The 18,444-nt window shown below is 39.8% G+C and overlaps 2 protein-coding genes and 1 pseudogene across 2 annotated transcripts in view; 2 read left to right on the plus strand and 1 right to left on the minus strand.

The window, feature by feature from the left end:
- Nucleotides 1–18,444, plus strand: part of IQGAP2 (IQ motif containing GTPase activating protein 2) — a 274,610-nt gene that overhangs the window by 190,977 nt on the left and 65,189 nt on the right. The window contains exons 13-14 of the mRNA XM_090276400.1: nucleotides 3,873–4,036; nucleotides 17,860–17,950. Of these exons, the coding sequence (XP_090132526.1) occupies nucleotides 3,873–4,036; nucleotides 17,860–17,950 (255 nt within the window). The remainder of the gene's footprint in view (nucleotides 1–3,872; nucleotides 4,037–17,859; nucleotides 17,951–18,444) is intronic.
- LOC150008553 (large ribosomal subunit protein eL29-like) lies at nucleotides 2,532–3,102 on the plus strand (annotated as a pseudogene).
- Nucleotides 8,144–14,613, minus strand: F2RL2 (coagulation factor II thrombin receptor like 2). The gene is made up of 2 exons (XM_090276399.1): nucleotides 14,406–14,613; nucleotides 8,144–10,334 (listed from the first exon to the last, which is right to left on the minus strand). Exons 1-2 carry the CDS (start codon nucleotides 14,497–14,499, stop codon nucleotides 9,268–9,270), a joined length of 1,161 nt encoding a protein of 386 aa, XP_090132525.1. The 5' UTR covers nucleotides 14,500–14,613; the 3' UTR covers nucleotides 8,144–9,267.

An 18,444-nucleotide genomic window follows, 5' to 3' on the forward strand; every position in this document is an offset into this window, starting at 1 on the left:
TTTCCCCTCCTCCCATCCCCTGTCAACTACTTATCTGTTTTTATGGATTTTCCTGTTCTTGACATTTCATAGAAATAGAATCATGTTGCATGTGGTCTTTTGTGTTTTGTTTTTTTTTTCACTTAGTATAATGCTTTCAAGGGTCATCCATATTGTATTATGTATCAGTATACAAGATCTATCCAGAAAGTATCCAGCCATGTAATATGAAAAATGAGACATTTATTGAAGAAGATACAAGATTCAAGAAACATTGTACATAGGACAATGGTGCCTTGGTCCCCTTCAAAGTAGGCACCTTGGGACCTCACACAGTTCTCCCAGCATCTGTTCCACTGTTCAAAACACTCTGCAAAATCCTTTATTGGAATCGCCATCAGCTGCCACGTTGTGTTTTCCTGTATCTCATCGACAGTCTGAAATCTCTTCCCCTTCAAAGGTGATTTTAATTTGGGGAAAAACCAGAAGTCACAGGGTGCCAAATATGGGCTGTAGGGGGTCTGAGTCACCTGGGTGATTTGATGTTTTGACAAAAAACTGCACGACACATGATGCATGAGTAGCCGCATTATAGTGATGAAGCTGCCAATCACCAGTTGCCTAAAGCTGTGGCTGTTTTTGTCGTATTGCATCTCTCAACCGATGAAGAACATTGAAGTAGTACTCCCTATTGTTTGTCCTGGAGGGACATACTTGGGAGGGACAGTACCTTCCCAATCAAAAAGTACAGTTAATATGGTCTTGATCTTGCTGCAACTTTGCTGCGCCTTCTTCCAGGTGTGGAGAACCAGGTGACTTCCACTGGGACAACTAGGCCTTCGTTTCTGGATCATAGCTGGAGACCCACAATTCATCTCCAGTTATGACCTTCCTGAGGAAATCTGATTTATTGGTAGCGGTTTGAATCAAGTCATTAGCAACTGCAGCACGATGTTCCTTCTGCTCTCATAGCAGAAGCTGCAGAACAGATTTTGCCATGACACATTTCATGCCAAGGTCCTGCATCAAAATCTCAGACATGGTAGTTTTTGAAATTTCCAGATCAGCTTCTATTCCTTGCGCTGTCCGTTGCCGATCTTTGCTGATTGCAGCCCATACATGTTTAACACTCTCAGGTGTTCGGCTTATTGCAGGCCTTCCAGAACATGGATCACTTTCAACAGATTCCTGATGTCTTTGAAGCCTTTGTGCCACACTTTTATTTGCGCTGCACTCACTGCATCATCCCCGAAGGCATTCTGAATCATCGTCTAGTTTTGTGGAGAAATGTTCGAGCTTAACACAAAATTTGATGCAGCTTTGTTGCTCTCCTCTCTCAGCCATTTTGAATGCAACAACCACACAATACACAGGCTCATTCAAAGGTGTCTACCACCCCCACTGACCAGTACAGTGAAGTTGTCATTGTTCACATATGCACATTGCAGCCCACTCTCCATGGCTGCCAGGTTACATTGATGTCATAGAAACCATTCTCATTATATTGACAATGGCTGGACTTTATCTTCTTCTCGAGGTGAAATAATGTTTTATTCTATGGGTATACATTTTATGTATTCATTCATCAGTTAATGGATGTTTGGGGTGTTTCTACTTTTAGCTATTATGAATATTGCTTTTGTAAACATTTGTGTGTAAGCATTTGTGTGAACAAATAGTTTCAGTTCCCTTGAGTACATACCAAAAAGTGGAATTGCTAATCTGTGTTTAATATTTTAAGGAACTTCCTGTCACCAAGGGGACCGTACCATTTTTCATTTCCACCAGCCATGTATGTTCCAATTCCATCACATCCTCACACCACTTGTTATTGTTCGTCTTTTTTATTACAGCCATCCTAGTGGATATGAAGTGGTTTCTCATTGGGATTGGGATTTGCAATTTCCTTATAACTAATGATATTGAGCATCTTTTCATGTGCTTCTTAACCATTTTATACCTTATTTAAAGAAATGTCTATTTAAGTCCCTTACCCATTTTGAATTGGGTTTGCTTTTTTGATTTTTGTTTTTTTTACTTTTAAAATGTAAGAGTTCCTTATATATTTGGCATATCTGCATACAAGGTATACAAATACTTTATCATATATAGGACTTGCAAGTATTATCTCCCATTCTGTAAGTTGTCTTTCATTTTCGTTGACAGTGTCCTGTGAATCATAAAAGGTTTAATTTTTATAACATCCCATGTACTTAATTTTTTTCTTTTGTTGTTTGTGTTCTTGGTGTCATAACTAAAAAGTACTGTATTGCCTAATTCAAAGCCACAAAGGTTTACTCCTACGTTTTCTTCCAAGAGGTTTATAGTTCATGCTTTTACTTCTAGGTCTGTGATTCATTTCAGTTATTTTTTATGTGAGGAGTGATATAGGGAATTCAACTTCATTCTAATGCATGTGAGTATCCAGTTGTTACTGTCCTGTTTGTTATAAAGCCATTATTTATTTGTTAAATTGTCTTGGAAACCTTGTGAAAAATCAATTGACTGCTTCCGATCCCAGCGCTTCGGGAGCCATGGGCTTGTGTGCAGAGATGGCCACATCCAGGAACCACACCGTGCACAACCAGTCCTGAAAATGGCACAGAAATGGCATCAAGAAACCCTGAGCACAAAGATATGGATCTCTTAAAGGAGTAGACCCCAACTTCCTCAGGAACATGCACTTTGCCAAGAAGCACAACAAGAAGGGCCTGAAGAAGATGCAAGCCAACAATGCCAAGGCCATGAGCGCACGTGCTGAGGCTCTCAAGGCCCTTGAAGCCCAAGGAGGTCAAGTCCAAGATCCCAAAGGGCGGCAGCCGCAAGCTCAGCCAACTTACTTACATTGCTCACCCTAAACTTGGGAAATGTGCTCATTCCCACATCGCCAAGGGTCTCTGGCTCTGCCAGCCAAAAGCCACAGCTCAAACCAAGCCCCAGGTTCAAACCAAGCCCCAGGCTCAAACCAAGCCCCAGGTTGCAGGTGCAGCTGCAGCCCCGGCTTGGGCTCCAGTTCAGTGTCAGGCTCCCAAAGGTGCCCAGGCCCCTGCAAAGGCTCCACAGTAGGGCTCTGTCTGCTGATGTGAGGCCAAAAGGGCTCGTGTATCCCCTGGGCTGCTGTCGGCATGGGGCTGGTATCCTCCTGTGGTGCTTGTGCAAATAAACCTGAAGCAAGATCAGAAAAAAAAGAAAAAAAAAATCAATTGACCATAACTGTAAGGGTTTATTTCTGAATTTTAAATTATGTTCCATTGATCTGTATATCTATCCTTACGGTAGTATTAACTGTAGATTTGTAGTACGTTTCAGAATTGGGAAGAGTCCTCCAATTTTGTTCTTTTTTCTATATTGTATTTTGTATTCTTGGTCTCTTGCATTTCCATATGAGTTTTAGAATCAGCTTGGCAGTTTAAGTTAAAAAATAAACAGCTGGGATTTTGTCAGGGGTTACATTTTTTGAGGAGTATTTCCATCTAAACAATACTAAATCTTTGATTCATGAACATGAGATGATTTTTCCATTTACTTAGGTCATGTTTAATTTTTTTAATATTTCATAATTTTTAGTGTACATATCTTAATGCTTCTTTTGTTTAATTTATTCCTATTTATTCTTTTTTTGAGTATAATGTATTTATAATTGGAATCTATTATAAGTGAATTTTCTCCCTTAATTTCATTTCAGACTGCACATTGCAAATGTATAGGGACACCATTGATTTCTTGTACATGATTTTATCTCTTGCAGCCTTAGCTGTACTTGTTTTTTAGCTCTCATAGTTTTCTTGTGTGCATTTCCCACCCCTCTCTCTAACTCAATCTTTGTAATTGCTGATTCTAGAGAACTTAGAAACTACTGTGACTGAAAAGGAAAACTTTCTTCATCTTTCTAGGAATTATGGCAGTAGGGCACATCAATGAAGCTATTGATGAAGGGAACCCTTTAAAGACTCTAGAAAGTCTACAGTTACCTCCTGCTAAAATTAGAGACGTGGACCCAGACTATGCCCAACACTACCAAGATGTTTTATACCATGCAAAATCACAGAAACTGATGGTAAGTCTTAGTAAGTTTGTTTTTTTCAAATTTACAGACTGGGTGAGGGAAAAGGCAAAAGGGAGGATTATTGTTACCCGTGTTCCCCTGAAGCTTGCTTCTTATTGCAGCACTTGCCTACGGATCAGAATGGAAGTAACAGCGCTGTCATTTTCCTAGCGTCAAACATTAGGGGGAAGCCGGCTCTAGAGTCAATTACGGCTTCTACTCTTTTACTAAAATCTCAGTTGTGAGTTTTTGTTCAGAGTTTAAGTCATTGGATACTTCTGAGTACATGTCTTGTGCACAGTGTAGCATATAGCATCTGGTAGGGGAAAATAGGATCCAAGGAACACAGGACACCATTTGAATGCTCTCTGTCCTTATCCTCAATGCTTGAAAATTTATTGAGGCAGTAGGCGTTCTGTTATAGAACAGTTAAATAATAATAGAGATAGGTATGTGGCAAAGTATCAAAATGAGGAGTGCACAGAGTGATTCAGAGGTGGTTGGGATTGTTGTGGATTAGGATCCCAAGAGAAGTTGCAGTGGAGATAGAATAGGAGCTGCTCCTGAAAGGTAAGGAGGATTTGGTCACGTGGGTGGAGAGCAGGATGATGTCAACAGGTAATGGGTACCAGCATGGTTTGTTCTCAGCATAGGAGGAGACTGACATGGCCAGAGTCCTCATAAAGAGCAGAGGGTTTTATCTGGCTATGGAGCGTGTACTAATATTATGAGGAGTCCAACAGATACTGGTACAGGGCTGAGTGGTGAGGCTTGTATGACCTGTCACTTGAGAGGGAGTGATGCTACCTGGGACCTAGCCACTCAGAGCTTTCATGTCCCCAGATGCTAGCCAAACCCAAAAGCAGTGAGGGTCTCCTCTGTATGGGTCTTTAGAACCCAGAAACTGCCGCATATGAGACAGGAAATACACATCTTCAGTGAGAACAGACATTTATTGATTGCCTGCTATTTGTTGGACATGATATTAGGTACTTTGTGCATATTCTCACATAATCCTCATAACAGCTCTATGGACTATCCTTAACACCTTACAAATAATTAAGTTGTCCAAAATTATTCAAAAAAATAATTATTTCTGAAACTATACCCCGGTCTATATGACTCAGAAACATATATTATTGTACACTAAAGGCAGATGGAAAAGGATGTTTAGTGCAGCATTGTTTGTAATAGCAAAAGACTAAAACAATTGAAATCTCCATCAAGAGGTGGCTTGTTAAGTTGCAATATATCCATATGTGAAATGCATCAAAAAGAATGAATGATTCTACATTGGACAATATTTAATATGTGTGTTAAGTATATGTATGCTTCCACAAATTAGCTAGGGATTTTAGTCAGGTCACCAAAATTCTCTGTGCTTCAGTTTTCACATGTGTAAAATGAGAATAATAGTACCTACCTTATAGGATTATAAAATAATCTTCTGCCCACAGCCACATGGGGCTTTGTCCTTGAGGTGAGGTGGACCCCACAGACGTTTCCTAGGCAGGCAATGGAGGTCCCCTCCAGTACCATCCATTGTAAGTTTCTAAATCAAGCTGAACCTCCACAGCACCTCTCTCTCCAGGACCGCCAGATGCTCCCCTGAGTGGTCACGAGGGGCTCATTCTCTGCTGGGCACCTTCCTAAGTGTGAAAGCAGCAGCTCTAATAGTGTAGTGAGACATTAAATATGAGCCTGGGGAACTGGGTTCTAGCTCAAGCACTAAAACACTTTTGGCCAATGAAATTCAAGACTTGAACTGTGTTGGTAACAGCTAACAGGTTTAAAACAATTCCAACAGTGGATCTGGTTTGGTTAAATTCCTGTTTTTAAAGTTTTCTTTGTCTGCTCATTAGGTTTGAAATTTTCTTTTCTCAGCCTGATCTTCTCTTTCTCGAGGGGTGAGGGTGGGGGGTTCTGGTTCTGGTTCTGTTTATTTGGTGGGATCTCTGCTGTTTTGATAGCTAGAAGTTTCCGGTTCCGTTTTATGGTGGTTTTTTTTGTGCCTTTCCTTCCCAAGGTCCAGCCATGGAAAATAATGGAAGGAAATTATATTACTGGTATTGTCAGTATAAAATAAAGCTTGTAGCAGGTACAGTGTTAAAGGCCTTAATGATAACATCTTCAAAGAATAGATGCTGAGTTTTATCAAAGATCGAGGACAGTGCTGTAAGTTAGGGAGGGCTCTTGGTCCTTGCTAATAGTATATCAGATATAACCTTGTGCAGACACCAAGTTTCTTGTGTCATACACACTTAGCAGAGAACACACCTTGTCTGTTCACTGGAGGCAGTGAATTTGGGGCTATTTTTAAATTGAAGGCTTTGCTTGAGAACATAGGGATTATTACCCCTCCCCCCATTAAAAGTTCTGTTTTGCTAGAGAGAATGTACTACCTAAAAATGAAGTACACATTTAAGTGAATATTGTTGCATATTTTCCATAGATAACTGTACTACAATTGATTATTGGCAGAAACCAGATCTTTCCCTTGAAGTTCTTGTCATCTGGAAACTTATTTTAGATTTGTTTTTCTTGCTTGCATTAGTATTTGCCTGATTTTGATTCTTCACATAACCACATACGTGCTGTAAAGGGTCTTCATGGGCATGTTGTTATTGTTGTTGAACCTGAGTCCATGACATAGGAAACCCTGCACATTAAAAAATATAGCATTAAGCCCTGGCTGCTGTGGCTCAGTGGATTGAGCGTCGGCCTGCGAACCAAGTGTCACTGGTTCAATTCCCGGTCAGGGCACATGACTAGGTTGCACGTCAGGTCCCCAGTTGGGGGCGAGAGTGAGAGGCAACCACACAGTGATGTTTCTCTCCCTCTCTTTCTCCTTTCCCCTCTCTCTAAAAATAAAATAAACAAACAACTAAATTTTTTTTTAAAAAGTAACAATGGCCCAACATAACAATTTCCTCCAGGAAGTTAAAAAAAAATAGCATTAAATTTTTTTATTGTTTTCATGGTCACTACAGAGTATAGTGGTCAATGCACATTTTTACAGACTTGAAAGTTCATGTCAGCAATCTTTCATGCCCTTAACTACTAATATTCTAATCCCTAAACTAAGGGAAAGATAGTCCTTTACCAATAGGAAGATATTGGGCATTTAAAATAAAATATTGTTTTCCCATTAAAAACTATGTTTAAGGAACAAAACTAATGGAGGTATTTTAAAATTCTAAATGACTTTGAGTATATTCATAGCTTAGCTTCCTTTTTTTTTTTTTAACATGTCCAACCAAAAATTATATTGTTGGTATCATACACAGTACCTTGTTTTCTCTGTATGAATTTAATGGGCTTTCATGCTGTTAAAATGCCTTGGGGTTTTATTCTTTCATTCATTTACCGATATATTATTTAAAGCATGGAGCTGGGTTGTACAAACTGTGAAAAAGCTTTGGCCTGGGGCTGCCACAAAAGCACAGAGAAGGGAGGGAGGAAGCTCCTTCTCTACTATACATGGCACTTAAGTGTTTATGGAATCAATATTTATATACAAATGAACTATATATATGTACCACAATAAAATACAGCCTTGACCAGTGTGGCTCAGTTGGTTGGAGTGTTATTCCATGTACCAAAATGTTATGGGTTTGATTCCTGGTCAAGGCACATACCTAGGTTGAGAGTCCAGTCCCTGGTTGGGAGCATACAAGAGGCAGCCAATCGATGCTTCTTTCTCACATCAATGTTTCTCTCTACCCTTCCCACCCCCAACTGCCTCCTTTCTAAAAGCAATGAAAAAGTCTCCTCGGGTGAGGATAAAAATTAAAAATAAAAATACAATAAAATGCTTTGAAAGTTCATATTAGAAAAATGAACTTCTAGCTTGAGAATCAGGAAAGAATGGTCCTTTGAGAACTTAAGAGATGGAAAGAATTGAGTCAAATATGTTAGAAATAGATTTCCAGTTAGAGGCAGGGCAAGAAGAGGAGAAATCACATCACAGCAAAGCAAGAAGCTTGGCTGTATCTATATCACAGGCAAGGTGTATTGGGAAGTAAAATTAGAAAGTTAGCCCTGAATGCCAAACTAAAGATTTATTATTTATTCCAAAGCAATGGAGAGTCCATGGAGGTCTTTGTGCTGGGGTTTTTTTTTTATTATTGTTGTTGTTTTTTGTATGGTTTTCAGGTATATAGCTTAGTGGTTAGATAATCATATACTTTACATAGTGTTCCCCTCGATATTTTTCAGTGTCCAACTGGCACCACACAGTTATCGCAACATTATCAGCTATATTCCCTATGCTGCCTTTACATCCCCATGACTATTCTGTAATTACCAACTTGTGGTTTTTAGTCCCTTTACCTCTTTGACCCAGTGCCCAACCCCCACCCCCATCTCTGGCAACTACTAGTCCTCTCTTTATACCTATGAGTCTATTTCAATTTTGTTTATTGATTTTGTTCTTTAGCTTCCACATATAAGTAAAATTGTGGTATTTATCTTTCTCTGACTTACTTCACTGAGCATAATACCCTCTATTATGCAAACAGTAAGGTTTCACCCTTTTTTATGAACAGGTAGTGTTCTGTTGTACATATGTGCCGCAGCTTTTTTTCTCCACTCCTCTCTCAGGGGCACTTGGGCTGCTTTCATAGCTTGGCTGTTGTAAATAGTGCTGCAGTGAGCTGTGGCAGCGGGGGGCGAAGTGCGGTTTGAATGAGGTATTCCAACTGATATTTGAAGAAGAAAAGTCTGGCAGTGGCCCCGTGAAGTGGAGGCTAGGCTGGTGGTGAAGAGCATGGTTGGAGGGCAAAGGTGGGACTAAGATAATGGGACCTAGTGAGAGAGATTTCAAAGATTGAATCAGCTGGTGAGGCAGCCACCAGCCTGAAAGTTGAAGGAGGCGGAAGACGCCAGGTACAAAAAAACTAAGATCCTAGCTTCTCGCTATGCTGTGTCATTGTCCCTTGTTCCATTCTTTATCTACAGTAGAAAGTTTATAGAAGTTGGGAAGATGGAGATATAAAGAGCTTGAAGTGCTGGTCAGGCAAACGTGTCAGTTGCCATAAAGACAGTGGTGATATCTTTTCCCCTGCACTGATGTTCTTAAAATAACTGATAGTGTCTCTTTTTAAGCTAGTGCTTTCATAATGTTTTGTTTTGAAGCATTATCTCTTAGGAGCTCTAAAATGGAGCTAGAGGATAGAGTTCCTTGCACTTACGCATGTGTTATCCCAAGAGTGTATGTTTTCACAAATAGCTTTCCTTGTTCTCTAAGGGGATTTCACTATTGTAAGGTAAGCAGTGGAGTCATCTGTGATTTTTGACATGAGAAAATAAAGGAATGGATCTAAGCAACTATTCAGACTACCCAGGCACAAAGCTATGAGGTAGATAAAGTATAAGTGATCAGTGTTATAGAAGTAGTTGGCATGGTGAATAATAAGTATAATATTGCTTGGGGCAAAGCAAATGGTAAAAATCACGAGAATGAGGAGACTCGCCTTAACGTACCACAGCCACCTATTGTCATAAGCATTAAGCGTCCGAATGATGGCTGTGTAGCAGTAGATAATGACCACAAATGGAATTAAGAATCCAAAGAATGCCAAGGAGATGAAGTAGTAGAGTTGGAAGGGAGAGGAAGACTCGCATGTGTTGTGGACGTCGTGGCAGGTGGTAATGTCCCTGTGGACAAGGTAATACTCCTGCTTCAGGATGAAAAACGGCAGCATGTATAAGAAAATGGTTGCCCACACCAACCCACACATTATCAAGGCATAGGTACGCTTGGGCAGCCCCCGGTACGTAAAAGGATGGACAATGGCTAGGTAGCGGCTGATGCTGATGCAGGCGAGGATCAGAATGGAGCAGTACATGTTGCCATAATAGATGACCGTAGTGGCCTGGCACATGACCTCTCCAAATACCCAGTTGTGCCCATTGAGATGGTAAGCTATTTTAAAGGGCAGTGTGACACAAAAAAGAAAGTCTGCAATGGCCAGGTTGATATAGAAGATGGTCGTACAGATGGATCTGGTCCTGAAGAAGAGCATCCATAAGGTCACTGCATTGGCTGGCACACCTACTGCAAACACCAAGGTGTAGACAGCGGGTATCAGTTTGGTAGTTAAGGGGCTGCTCAGATACCCCATGGTAGCATTATTCACGTGGAGATTTGACACACTTTCTTCAGGACACTTAATTTTCACAGTTGTGGTTCCTGTCCAGCCTTCTATGGCAGAAAAAGGGATCTCTTCAAAAGAATTTGGGGGAACTCCACGGAAGGTCTTAATAGGTAATGTTGGCTCTGCCAAGTTGTCTGCATCATTTTCCGTACCTGTCATTAAAAAGAAGTATTAATATGATATTTTGCTGAGCCATATCTATGGTTCAGAAGACAATGAAACTAAATATATTAGGCTACACAGTTTCTGTAGTTGTAAAATTGAGGGTCATTTTTATTTTAAAAAATCATTATAGGTCAGGCAATCAAAGGCATATCATATGCCCCAGCACCATGCTAGCTAATGCAGGAGCAAAAGTAGATGACAGCTCCTTGCATGTAAAGAATTTATAATACTATCGGAGGGAAACAAAATAGCCCATCAGACCATTCTGGCCAAAGTCATATTAACTATAAACTGTATCGTCATTCAGACAATAGTTAACAGATTTAGGTGTTCGAGCAAAATGTCAAGGAAAAGATGGATGTAAGCAAAGATAAACAAGGTTTATAAAGAGATGGACTTTAATAGAGGAATAAGATTCTGATAGATGATGAGTGGGCCAAGGCACAGTGTGGGCTGTCATGGGTTCTAGGAATGTCAGATAAGTTAATTCAACAAATATTTATTGCTCATTTTATTGCATACAGTTTTAAATAAACTCTATCCCTCTCTTCAACTCTCAGATGAGTAGAAGAGTTACACAAAAATGCAGTGTCATATGCTAATAAAGTTCATCTGAGAGATGAAGTTGAAAGATTAGGTTACAGCAAAATCTCTGAAGGGCCCCTAACCTGTCCTAAGAAATCATGTGCCCATTGACAGATGCTAGAGTTGTGCGCAAAAAGTTATGAGCGGACGGATGGCAATTGTGATGGACACCATAGCGATGCCCCAAAGATTGTTTCTGCTAATGTCTGGAGCCTGTGAATGTGTTAACTTAGATGGCAAAAGGGACTTTACAGATGTGATTAAGGATCTAGAGGTGGGGAAAGTATCCTGGATTATCTGGGTGGCCCAACGTAGCCATAAGAGTCCTTACAATAGGGAGGCAAGAAGGTCAAAGCCAGAGAAAAAGAGATTTGAAGATGCAGTGCTCCTGGCTGTGAAGATGGAAGGGGCCATGAACCAAGGAATGCAAACAGCTTCTAGGAAAAGGCAAGAAAACAGATTCTCCTCTAGAGCCTCCAGAATGAACACAGCCCTACTGTCACCTTGATTTTAGGACTTGTAATTTCCAGAAATATAAGATACTAATAAATGATTTAAACCATTCATGTTATAGCAGCAATACGAAAGTAATATTACCATGACTTATTTGACTTGTGTTTAAGATGACTTTGGTGACAGTGTAGAGAATAGACTGAAAAGATAAGAAATTGGGGGTAGGGGAGCTGATTTGGAGTTTGTTGTTACCATTTTAACTCAAGATGGTGCGTTACGGACCGAGAGCAATGGCAGTGGAAAGGTGAAGATGAACACATGAGACTATGATGGAGGCTTGGTATCTAACTGGCTGTGGAGGCAAAAGTGACTTGGATGTTTCTACTCTAGGTGACTTTTGATGAGGATGGTCTAAGGGATGGGGCAGCAACAGAGGGAAGCTAAGATCTCAGTTTTGAGTATTCCTGAGTTTGAGTTGCTGATGGGATATGAGCGTGTAGAATGGCCAAGGGCAGGTTAGAAGACAGGTGTAGAGTCCACAATTTCAGGGGCCCAGGTAAGAGGCATGGATGTTTTAGTCTGTGTAGAGGCTGTAGTTTAATTTAATGGGAGTGGTTGAACAGCCTAAGGAGAGATGTAAGGGGAAAAAAAAATCCAAAGGCAGACTTTAGGAGAAATACCAGATTTTACGGGGAGGGGGAGACGAAGGAAGAAAAATCACAGGATGAAATCAATAAATAATTATTTGGCATTACGTGACATGTTGATATTATAATCCTAATTCTTGAAAGCAATTTCAAAAACAAAACAAAATCAATACTCAGACCTATCATTATACAGTTTTTCCAGAATTCATCTTTGACATGCATAGAAAGTAGATTCCCTCAAATTTCTGTTACAATGAACTTTTATGCTAAATTTAAACTTCATACTTGTCAATTTAAAATGCCATTTCTCTGCCAGTTCCTTTTCACACGACCTCTGAATTCTTACATGTTGAATACTTGAGGTTAGTGTTCAGTAATCTGGTTCTCATTCCAAGCCAGTTTCTCTTCCTGTTTTCATCTCTGTCCATTCCTCCCTGGTGAAACTGAAGCTTCCCTCATATCCCTGAGATTGCACAACTGAATTCAGTGTGTAACAAAGAGGGAGAGTTTTGCCTGAACAAACACAGGCAGGGAGGTGCTCAGGTGTTGTTTAAGGGAAGACATATTAAAGAAAAGGAAAGAAAAATCTGGGAAGTGGGGGAGGTTTGTGCCTGTGTTTAGATGTGAACTGTGAGGCGTGTGGAGGCATGTTGTGTGACACTCAAGTTCAGCAACACAAATCCTTTTGCTCACTTTTGTGTTTTCGGAAATTCTTGTACCTGGTATCCCCCAAATTTAAGTGCCTTTTAAGCTCAGCACAAAGCTGGAAGAGACAGTGGCTGAAGACCGTGCTGTAGGAGTTGTTTCCTTTCAGGACCTAATGAGAGATCCATTGAAACCAGGTGTTTGTCAGTTTTCAGAAAATTCCTGTGACTGAGCAAGACATCATGCCAAAAAACATGCTAAACACTGACTCTGAAAAAGTCTTGATTCCATTTACATGAGAATTCCAGCTGATTGATTCAGCATGAGCAAGTCTTTTATTCTCTACAGCCTGACTTTCCTTAAGAATACCACTCGCTATTAATTTTTATTTAATTTATTGAATTCCTTATACAAGTTTCCATTTAGCATAATGATTCTAAAATGTTATCCAACCCAGGAGAAAGCCTTAAAGAGGCTCAGGTCCGAAGGGAGCAGACTTCACTCACTTCACATTTCTCCCCCACCCTATTGAAGAAAGCAAATTAACTGCCTCAAACCCCACCAGCCAGCGTCTTGAAGGCTCCACCTCCACCCACTAGCCTTGTTTCTTTTGCTATTCTGCTGCATTTTGGTTCATCCACTCCCAGATAGCATTCTCTCAATCGTGTTCCTAAGTCCCACGTGTGCTTCTATCTGCAGGTTCTCTGAGTGCTGTCCTCAGTGACTCCAGCTGTCAATTTTAGCAACGCTTGTTTTTTTTATTTTGCCCCACCCCCAACCCCCACACCATTCTTCCTCTGCCAAGCTCTCCCACTCCTAAGGATGTTGACTGGAGTGTGACCTAACAGTAAAAGTTGTAGATGCAGCTCTAGCCCAAATTCATTAGCTTTGGAGCAAGCATAAAGTTCCAGGCTAACATTATATTGAGTAAAATAGGAAACACATTAAGAATTAAATGATAGTATTTGGGAGATTTCATTTCTAAAATTTAAAAATAATATATATGAGGGTAGGGAGAACTAAATCCCCCGTACCACTGAAAGTCAAAAAAAGGGTCCTGGCTGGTGTTGCTCAGTGGATTGAACACCAGCCTGTGAACCAAAGGGTCACCAGTTCAATTCCCAGTCAGGGCACATGCCTGGGTTGCAGGCCAGGTCCCCAGTTGGGGGCACGCAAGAGGCAACCACACATGATGTTTCTCTCCCTCTCTTTCTCTCTCCCTTCCCCTCCCTCTAAAAATAAATAAAATCTTTTAGAAAAAGGCATTTCTTTAAGAAACACTAATTTATTAGCATTGTTGATTATTGAAAACAGACCACTTGATCTGAGAATGCTCTTGTTTTCACCCTTTATGCCTCACCAGAATGTATTCACATAATTTTTAAAAATCTCTTTTATAAGTACTATCTTTGCTGAATCAGAGGAAATACTTAGAAAATCAAAAAGCCCTCACAAAGAAAATTGACTCTTGAATTAATTGTAAAGGTCTAAAGTCTTGACTGTGCCACAATTTTTTAAATATAAGTAGAGAGCACTCAGTCTTTGACAAGCTTTGGATAGAGTGAATAAACTAGAGCTATTTACTTCCATGGTGCCACCTTTTAATGTCTAAGATCAAACTCTGCCTTTGGGGTTGCGACTTATGTGACATACAAAGAAAATTACCAGTAGATGCAGTTGATTCTTGTTACGCAAACCTCCATCCTTCCCCATAAGAAAAGAGCTTACCGCTTTGACAAAAAGTGGGTGACAGAAGCATGATTCCAGCAGCTGCAAAGATGAGGGCCTTCATTTTGATGACTTGAGTCCCTCTCCCAAACATTATCAAATGTGTAAAATTAGGGAGCACGGTTTCATCTCTGTTCCACGTGTCAACAGCAAATGGAACCCTTGCTCTCTCTGTACAACTGTGCTGCTGTGCTCTGCAGGCAGGAACTTGCTCAGGTCCTCTTCAGGGAAAGGGTGTGACAGCACACCCGTTTCAGTGTGCATGACTCAGACTGAGCCTCTAAACAGATTACATTATCCCCGGAGAGTCATTTAACTCTTACCGACCCCTGACAGTCCATTGTGAGTAGGGGCTGTAGATCCCTCCCACAGACTTATGTGCATGGAAGGAATGCAGATAGTGTACAGCAGTTAGTTTTGACTCTCTCATATCTCATTTTATCCATTTTAAACATGGGGTTTCAGAGTGTGATTTCTACTTAATAATTACCTGTCAGAAATTATCCTTTCCTTTATCCTCCCAGCTATTTTAAATCTGAATTCGTAAACTCATCACATAATAAATTAAATAAATCATGGAAAACAAATGGTGTGAAGTTAAAATTAAGTACTTGATTACTCTGAAATTTTTCCATCAAAGTCACAGTGGCCTGAATTTGTCATCAGTGCTTGGCCTGAACTTTAGCCATAGCTCATCATATCCTGAACCATTCGATAGGGTCAGATAATAAGGGAGGGGAGGGGTCATACAACACTATTTGATTAAACTAAAATTATAACACAACATTGAAATGCAGAGGACTCCCTTTACTCCACGGGTGTTTGTGAGCAAGTCAACAAGTTTTTTTTAATTGTGGTAGAATATACATAACATAAAGTTTACCATCTTAACCATTATTAAGTGTTAACACATTATTAACACAACTCAGTAGTGTTAAGTACATTCACATTGTTGTGTAATATATAAGCTTTTATGAGTAATTAATATTATGGAGGCTATGATTTCATATGTAGAAAAATATTGTATTATAATAGGTTGTCCTATAATTAATAGAAACTTAAGGTTAAATGCTAAGCCAGACAACCTAACAGCCTGTTGCCTATAAAATGCAGCAAGAATCAGAAAATGTAAAGTTTACATTGGACTTAAAGGCTTGAGGGATAAACTAGAAATGAATTGATCTGTGTAAACTTCTCACATCTTGATTAAATTTCACTACACCAAGTTTTACATGCAAAAGTCAGTCTTTAATACTTCAACTACATAGCATATGGTAACACATACTGAGATAAAATGCTATTATAGAAATAACAAAAAAACACAAAATATTGAAGAGAGGGTACTTTTTTGTTTAAAAATTTCTAGGAGCTATTAACTTGATTTGTAGATGGCCTAGTTTTTGTTCACTTAATCCATTTGTCACTCATAAGTTGAACTTGGCCGTTTAGCCTGGAGGTAGAGCCATGGCCATTCTGTAAATATAATATTTCTAGTCTTCTAGAGAGCAATTGAAAAGGGGTAGTTACATTGGTAGGATTAGGTTTTTACTCGAATTTTTTTTTTTTGCATTTAACTCTAGCAACTGTTAACTTGAACTCATTTGATTTGCAGTCTCTCTTCTGTTTAGCTTTTAAAACACATACCATCAGCTTTGAAGTGGGATTTTAGCTTCCTTCCTTTTCATCTGGTAAAAGTTTGTATGGAACATCTGTTACAGTGATAAGTTATGAAGGCAAATACTCTTCAAAAAACCTGAGACATACATCAGTGACCTTGTATGGAGCTTAGTTATAGGCTTTACCTTGTGGGTGCAGGTTCTCTTCCATCTTGGGAACAGAAAAACAGTTCCTGTTCCCGTTTCTTCATTCCTCCTCTAATCTCTAACTTCCCATTTGATTCTTCCCCATTCATTCTGCCTAGAAATGGAAAATCTGACTAGCCACTGATGACTCCCATGCGGCAGATCTAGCTAGAGAAGCTGGGGGGAGCAGGCACCAAGCCTTCTGCAGTGGTCTCCGATAGCACGGAGGTTGCGGGGTTGAAGTACAAGATTTTTGTCTCACTTTAAGAACCCCTTCCACCTCCATTATCTCGTGTTAGTGTCTGAGTGACGCAGGGTTGAAGCCTGCAGAAGAGCTGGCAAATGTTACTTCTATCTGCTTCCCATCCTTCTTGAGTCCTAAATGATGAAGGTGGTTCTCCGTGGCTCCAATGAGCTACCTTCTCTTCACCACAGCCTTGCTTTAGGATTTAGTACATGATACTCATTTCTACGCGTAAGCAAAGTTCCCATTTTTAAAAATAGAATGTCTCATCCTCCCTAAAATATTTGATTTCTATTGATAAAATAATTTATCTGCAGTCTTGGACAAATTTATATAAGTGCGGTTGCTCTCTGGAAGTCCCAGTTAATTATCTTCCAGCACTGCATCTGTAGCAAGATTATCCAAATCAACCCAAAAGTAAAAAAAATAAATTAAAAAAATAGGAAAGATAATTCAATACCTTTTTATTGGTGTTAGCACTTCCTTTCTGGAAACTATACTTGGTCTTTTCTCCCCCTTTGTAACTCAGTACCCCTACTTACTATAATTTAGTCCCATCTTGGCTATTTCTATGTTGTGTATCTACAGCTAATGCCCTACTCACATTGTATTATAATTTTTTTTTATATATCTGTTTCTTCTACTGAACTGTTAGCTCCTGGAGGACAGTCATTGTGTTTTTGTTTGATTTCTTTATGTTTGATTTTATTTCTGTCTCTGTATCTGATAAATGTTGGTGTCCTTGTGTTGCCGTGAAACTTAAAGTGCCCCATGGCACTCTGGGCCACCTTGGGAGCCACGGTCACTGAGGGACTGAGGGAGCAAGCGTCAGGTGAGGGTAGCCAGAGAAGTCTTTTTCTGAGGAAGTGGCAGTTGGATTAAGGCCCAAAATGATAAGAAGGAATCACAGCCAAGTAGCTGGGGTAGAAGTTGTGATCTGACTAAGACTGAGGTGAAGGTCTGGAACAGGCAGTAGAGGAGTATGAGGTGAAGCCAGGTCATTAGATCCCCACAGTCCATGGGAAGGGAGTTTCGTTTTATTCCCAACTTCTGGGGAAAGTCTTTGGAGGAGTTTAAGCTAAGGAGTGGTGTAATGAGATGTCCATTTTGAAGAAATCACCTCTACTATGGTAGAGGGCAAACCTGAAAGCAACAAAAGCAAATAGGAAATCTGTGCAGCTGTTCGGGTGAGAGACGCTGATGGGCTGGATGGGAGGGGTGGCAAGGGAGAAGGGAGAAGCGGTTGGATTGGGGTCCATTTCTTTAATGGCTTGTACAGTATGTGGCAGAACTTGGTAGCTGCTAAGTAAGAGCAAATCATAAAATGGCTCCTTAAAAGCAGTTATTAATTCTGTTTCATCCTTATTCACTTTTTTTTTTTTTTTCCATTCTATGACCATATTCCCAGGACCCTAAAAGTACTTCTGAACTTCTCTGGCTGGATGAGATACAGGATGCAGTCTATGAGGCCAACAGAGACAAGGACCAAGCAAAACAGTGTAAGCTCTCACCTCCTTGTGCTAGCCCAGCTTGCCTTGTTTATATCTGGTTATGCTTCTGAATTTTAATTTTAATTCTTAATTTTTTATATATGTAATTTTTAATTTCTGAAAACATTTGGACTTGCCTACCAACTTGAGTTCTTGAGTGCATATTTATACAATAGGATTTGTTGGTTGCACGACTTTCAATGACAAGGTACTGTCTCTAGCAAAATCTGAGAATGTGGCTGAATAAAACCCAGGAAGCAAAAAATGGTTTCTAAATGCCCAGATTAATAGTTTAATCAAGTCCTTTTTTATCTTAATCCTTAGAAAACTAGCCCATTTCTGCTCAATAACATATCCATTCTCCCTTTCATGTTTTTCATTGTATTAGGGTTTTCCTGAGAAAGAACTATAGAAATATTTTTCTCTGGAAAAAACAGAACTATAAAGATAGGTAGATAGGTAGCTAGATCTGTTTTTCTGGGAAGTGTATATATACATCTATC

Source organism: Furipterus horrens, unplaced genomic scaffold, assembly GCF_987537825.1.
Source record: "Furipterus horrens unplaced genomic scaffold, mFurHor1.1.pri manual_scaffold_5, whole genome shotgun sequence".
NCBI classification, from domain to species: Eukaryota; Metazoa; Chordata; class Mammalia; order Chiroptera; family Furipteridae; genus Furipterus; species Furipterus horrens.

What these genes read in the sequence shown, in the direction of transcription:
- F2RL2 (XM_090276399.1), bottom strand. Translation starts at nt 14,499, where the DNA reads ATGTTTGGGAGAGGGACTCAAGTCATCAAAATGAAGGCCCTCATCTTT. An exon ending in ACCCACTTTTTGTCAAAGCG is followed by an intron (nt 10,335 to 14,405) that starts GTAAGCTCTTTT and finishes TTTTAATGACAG; the next exon opens with GTACGGAAAATGATGCAGAC.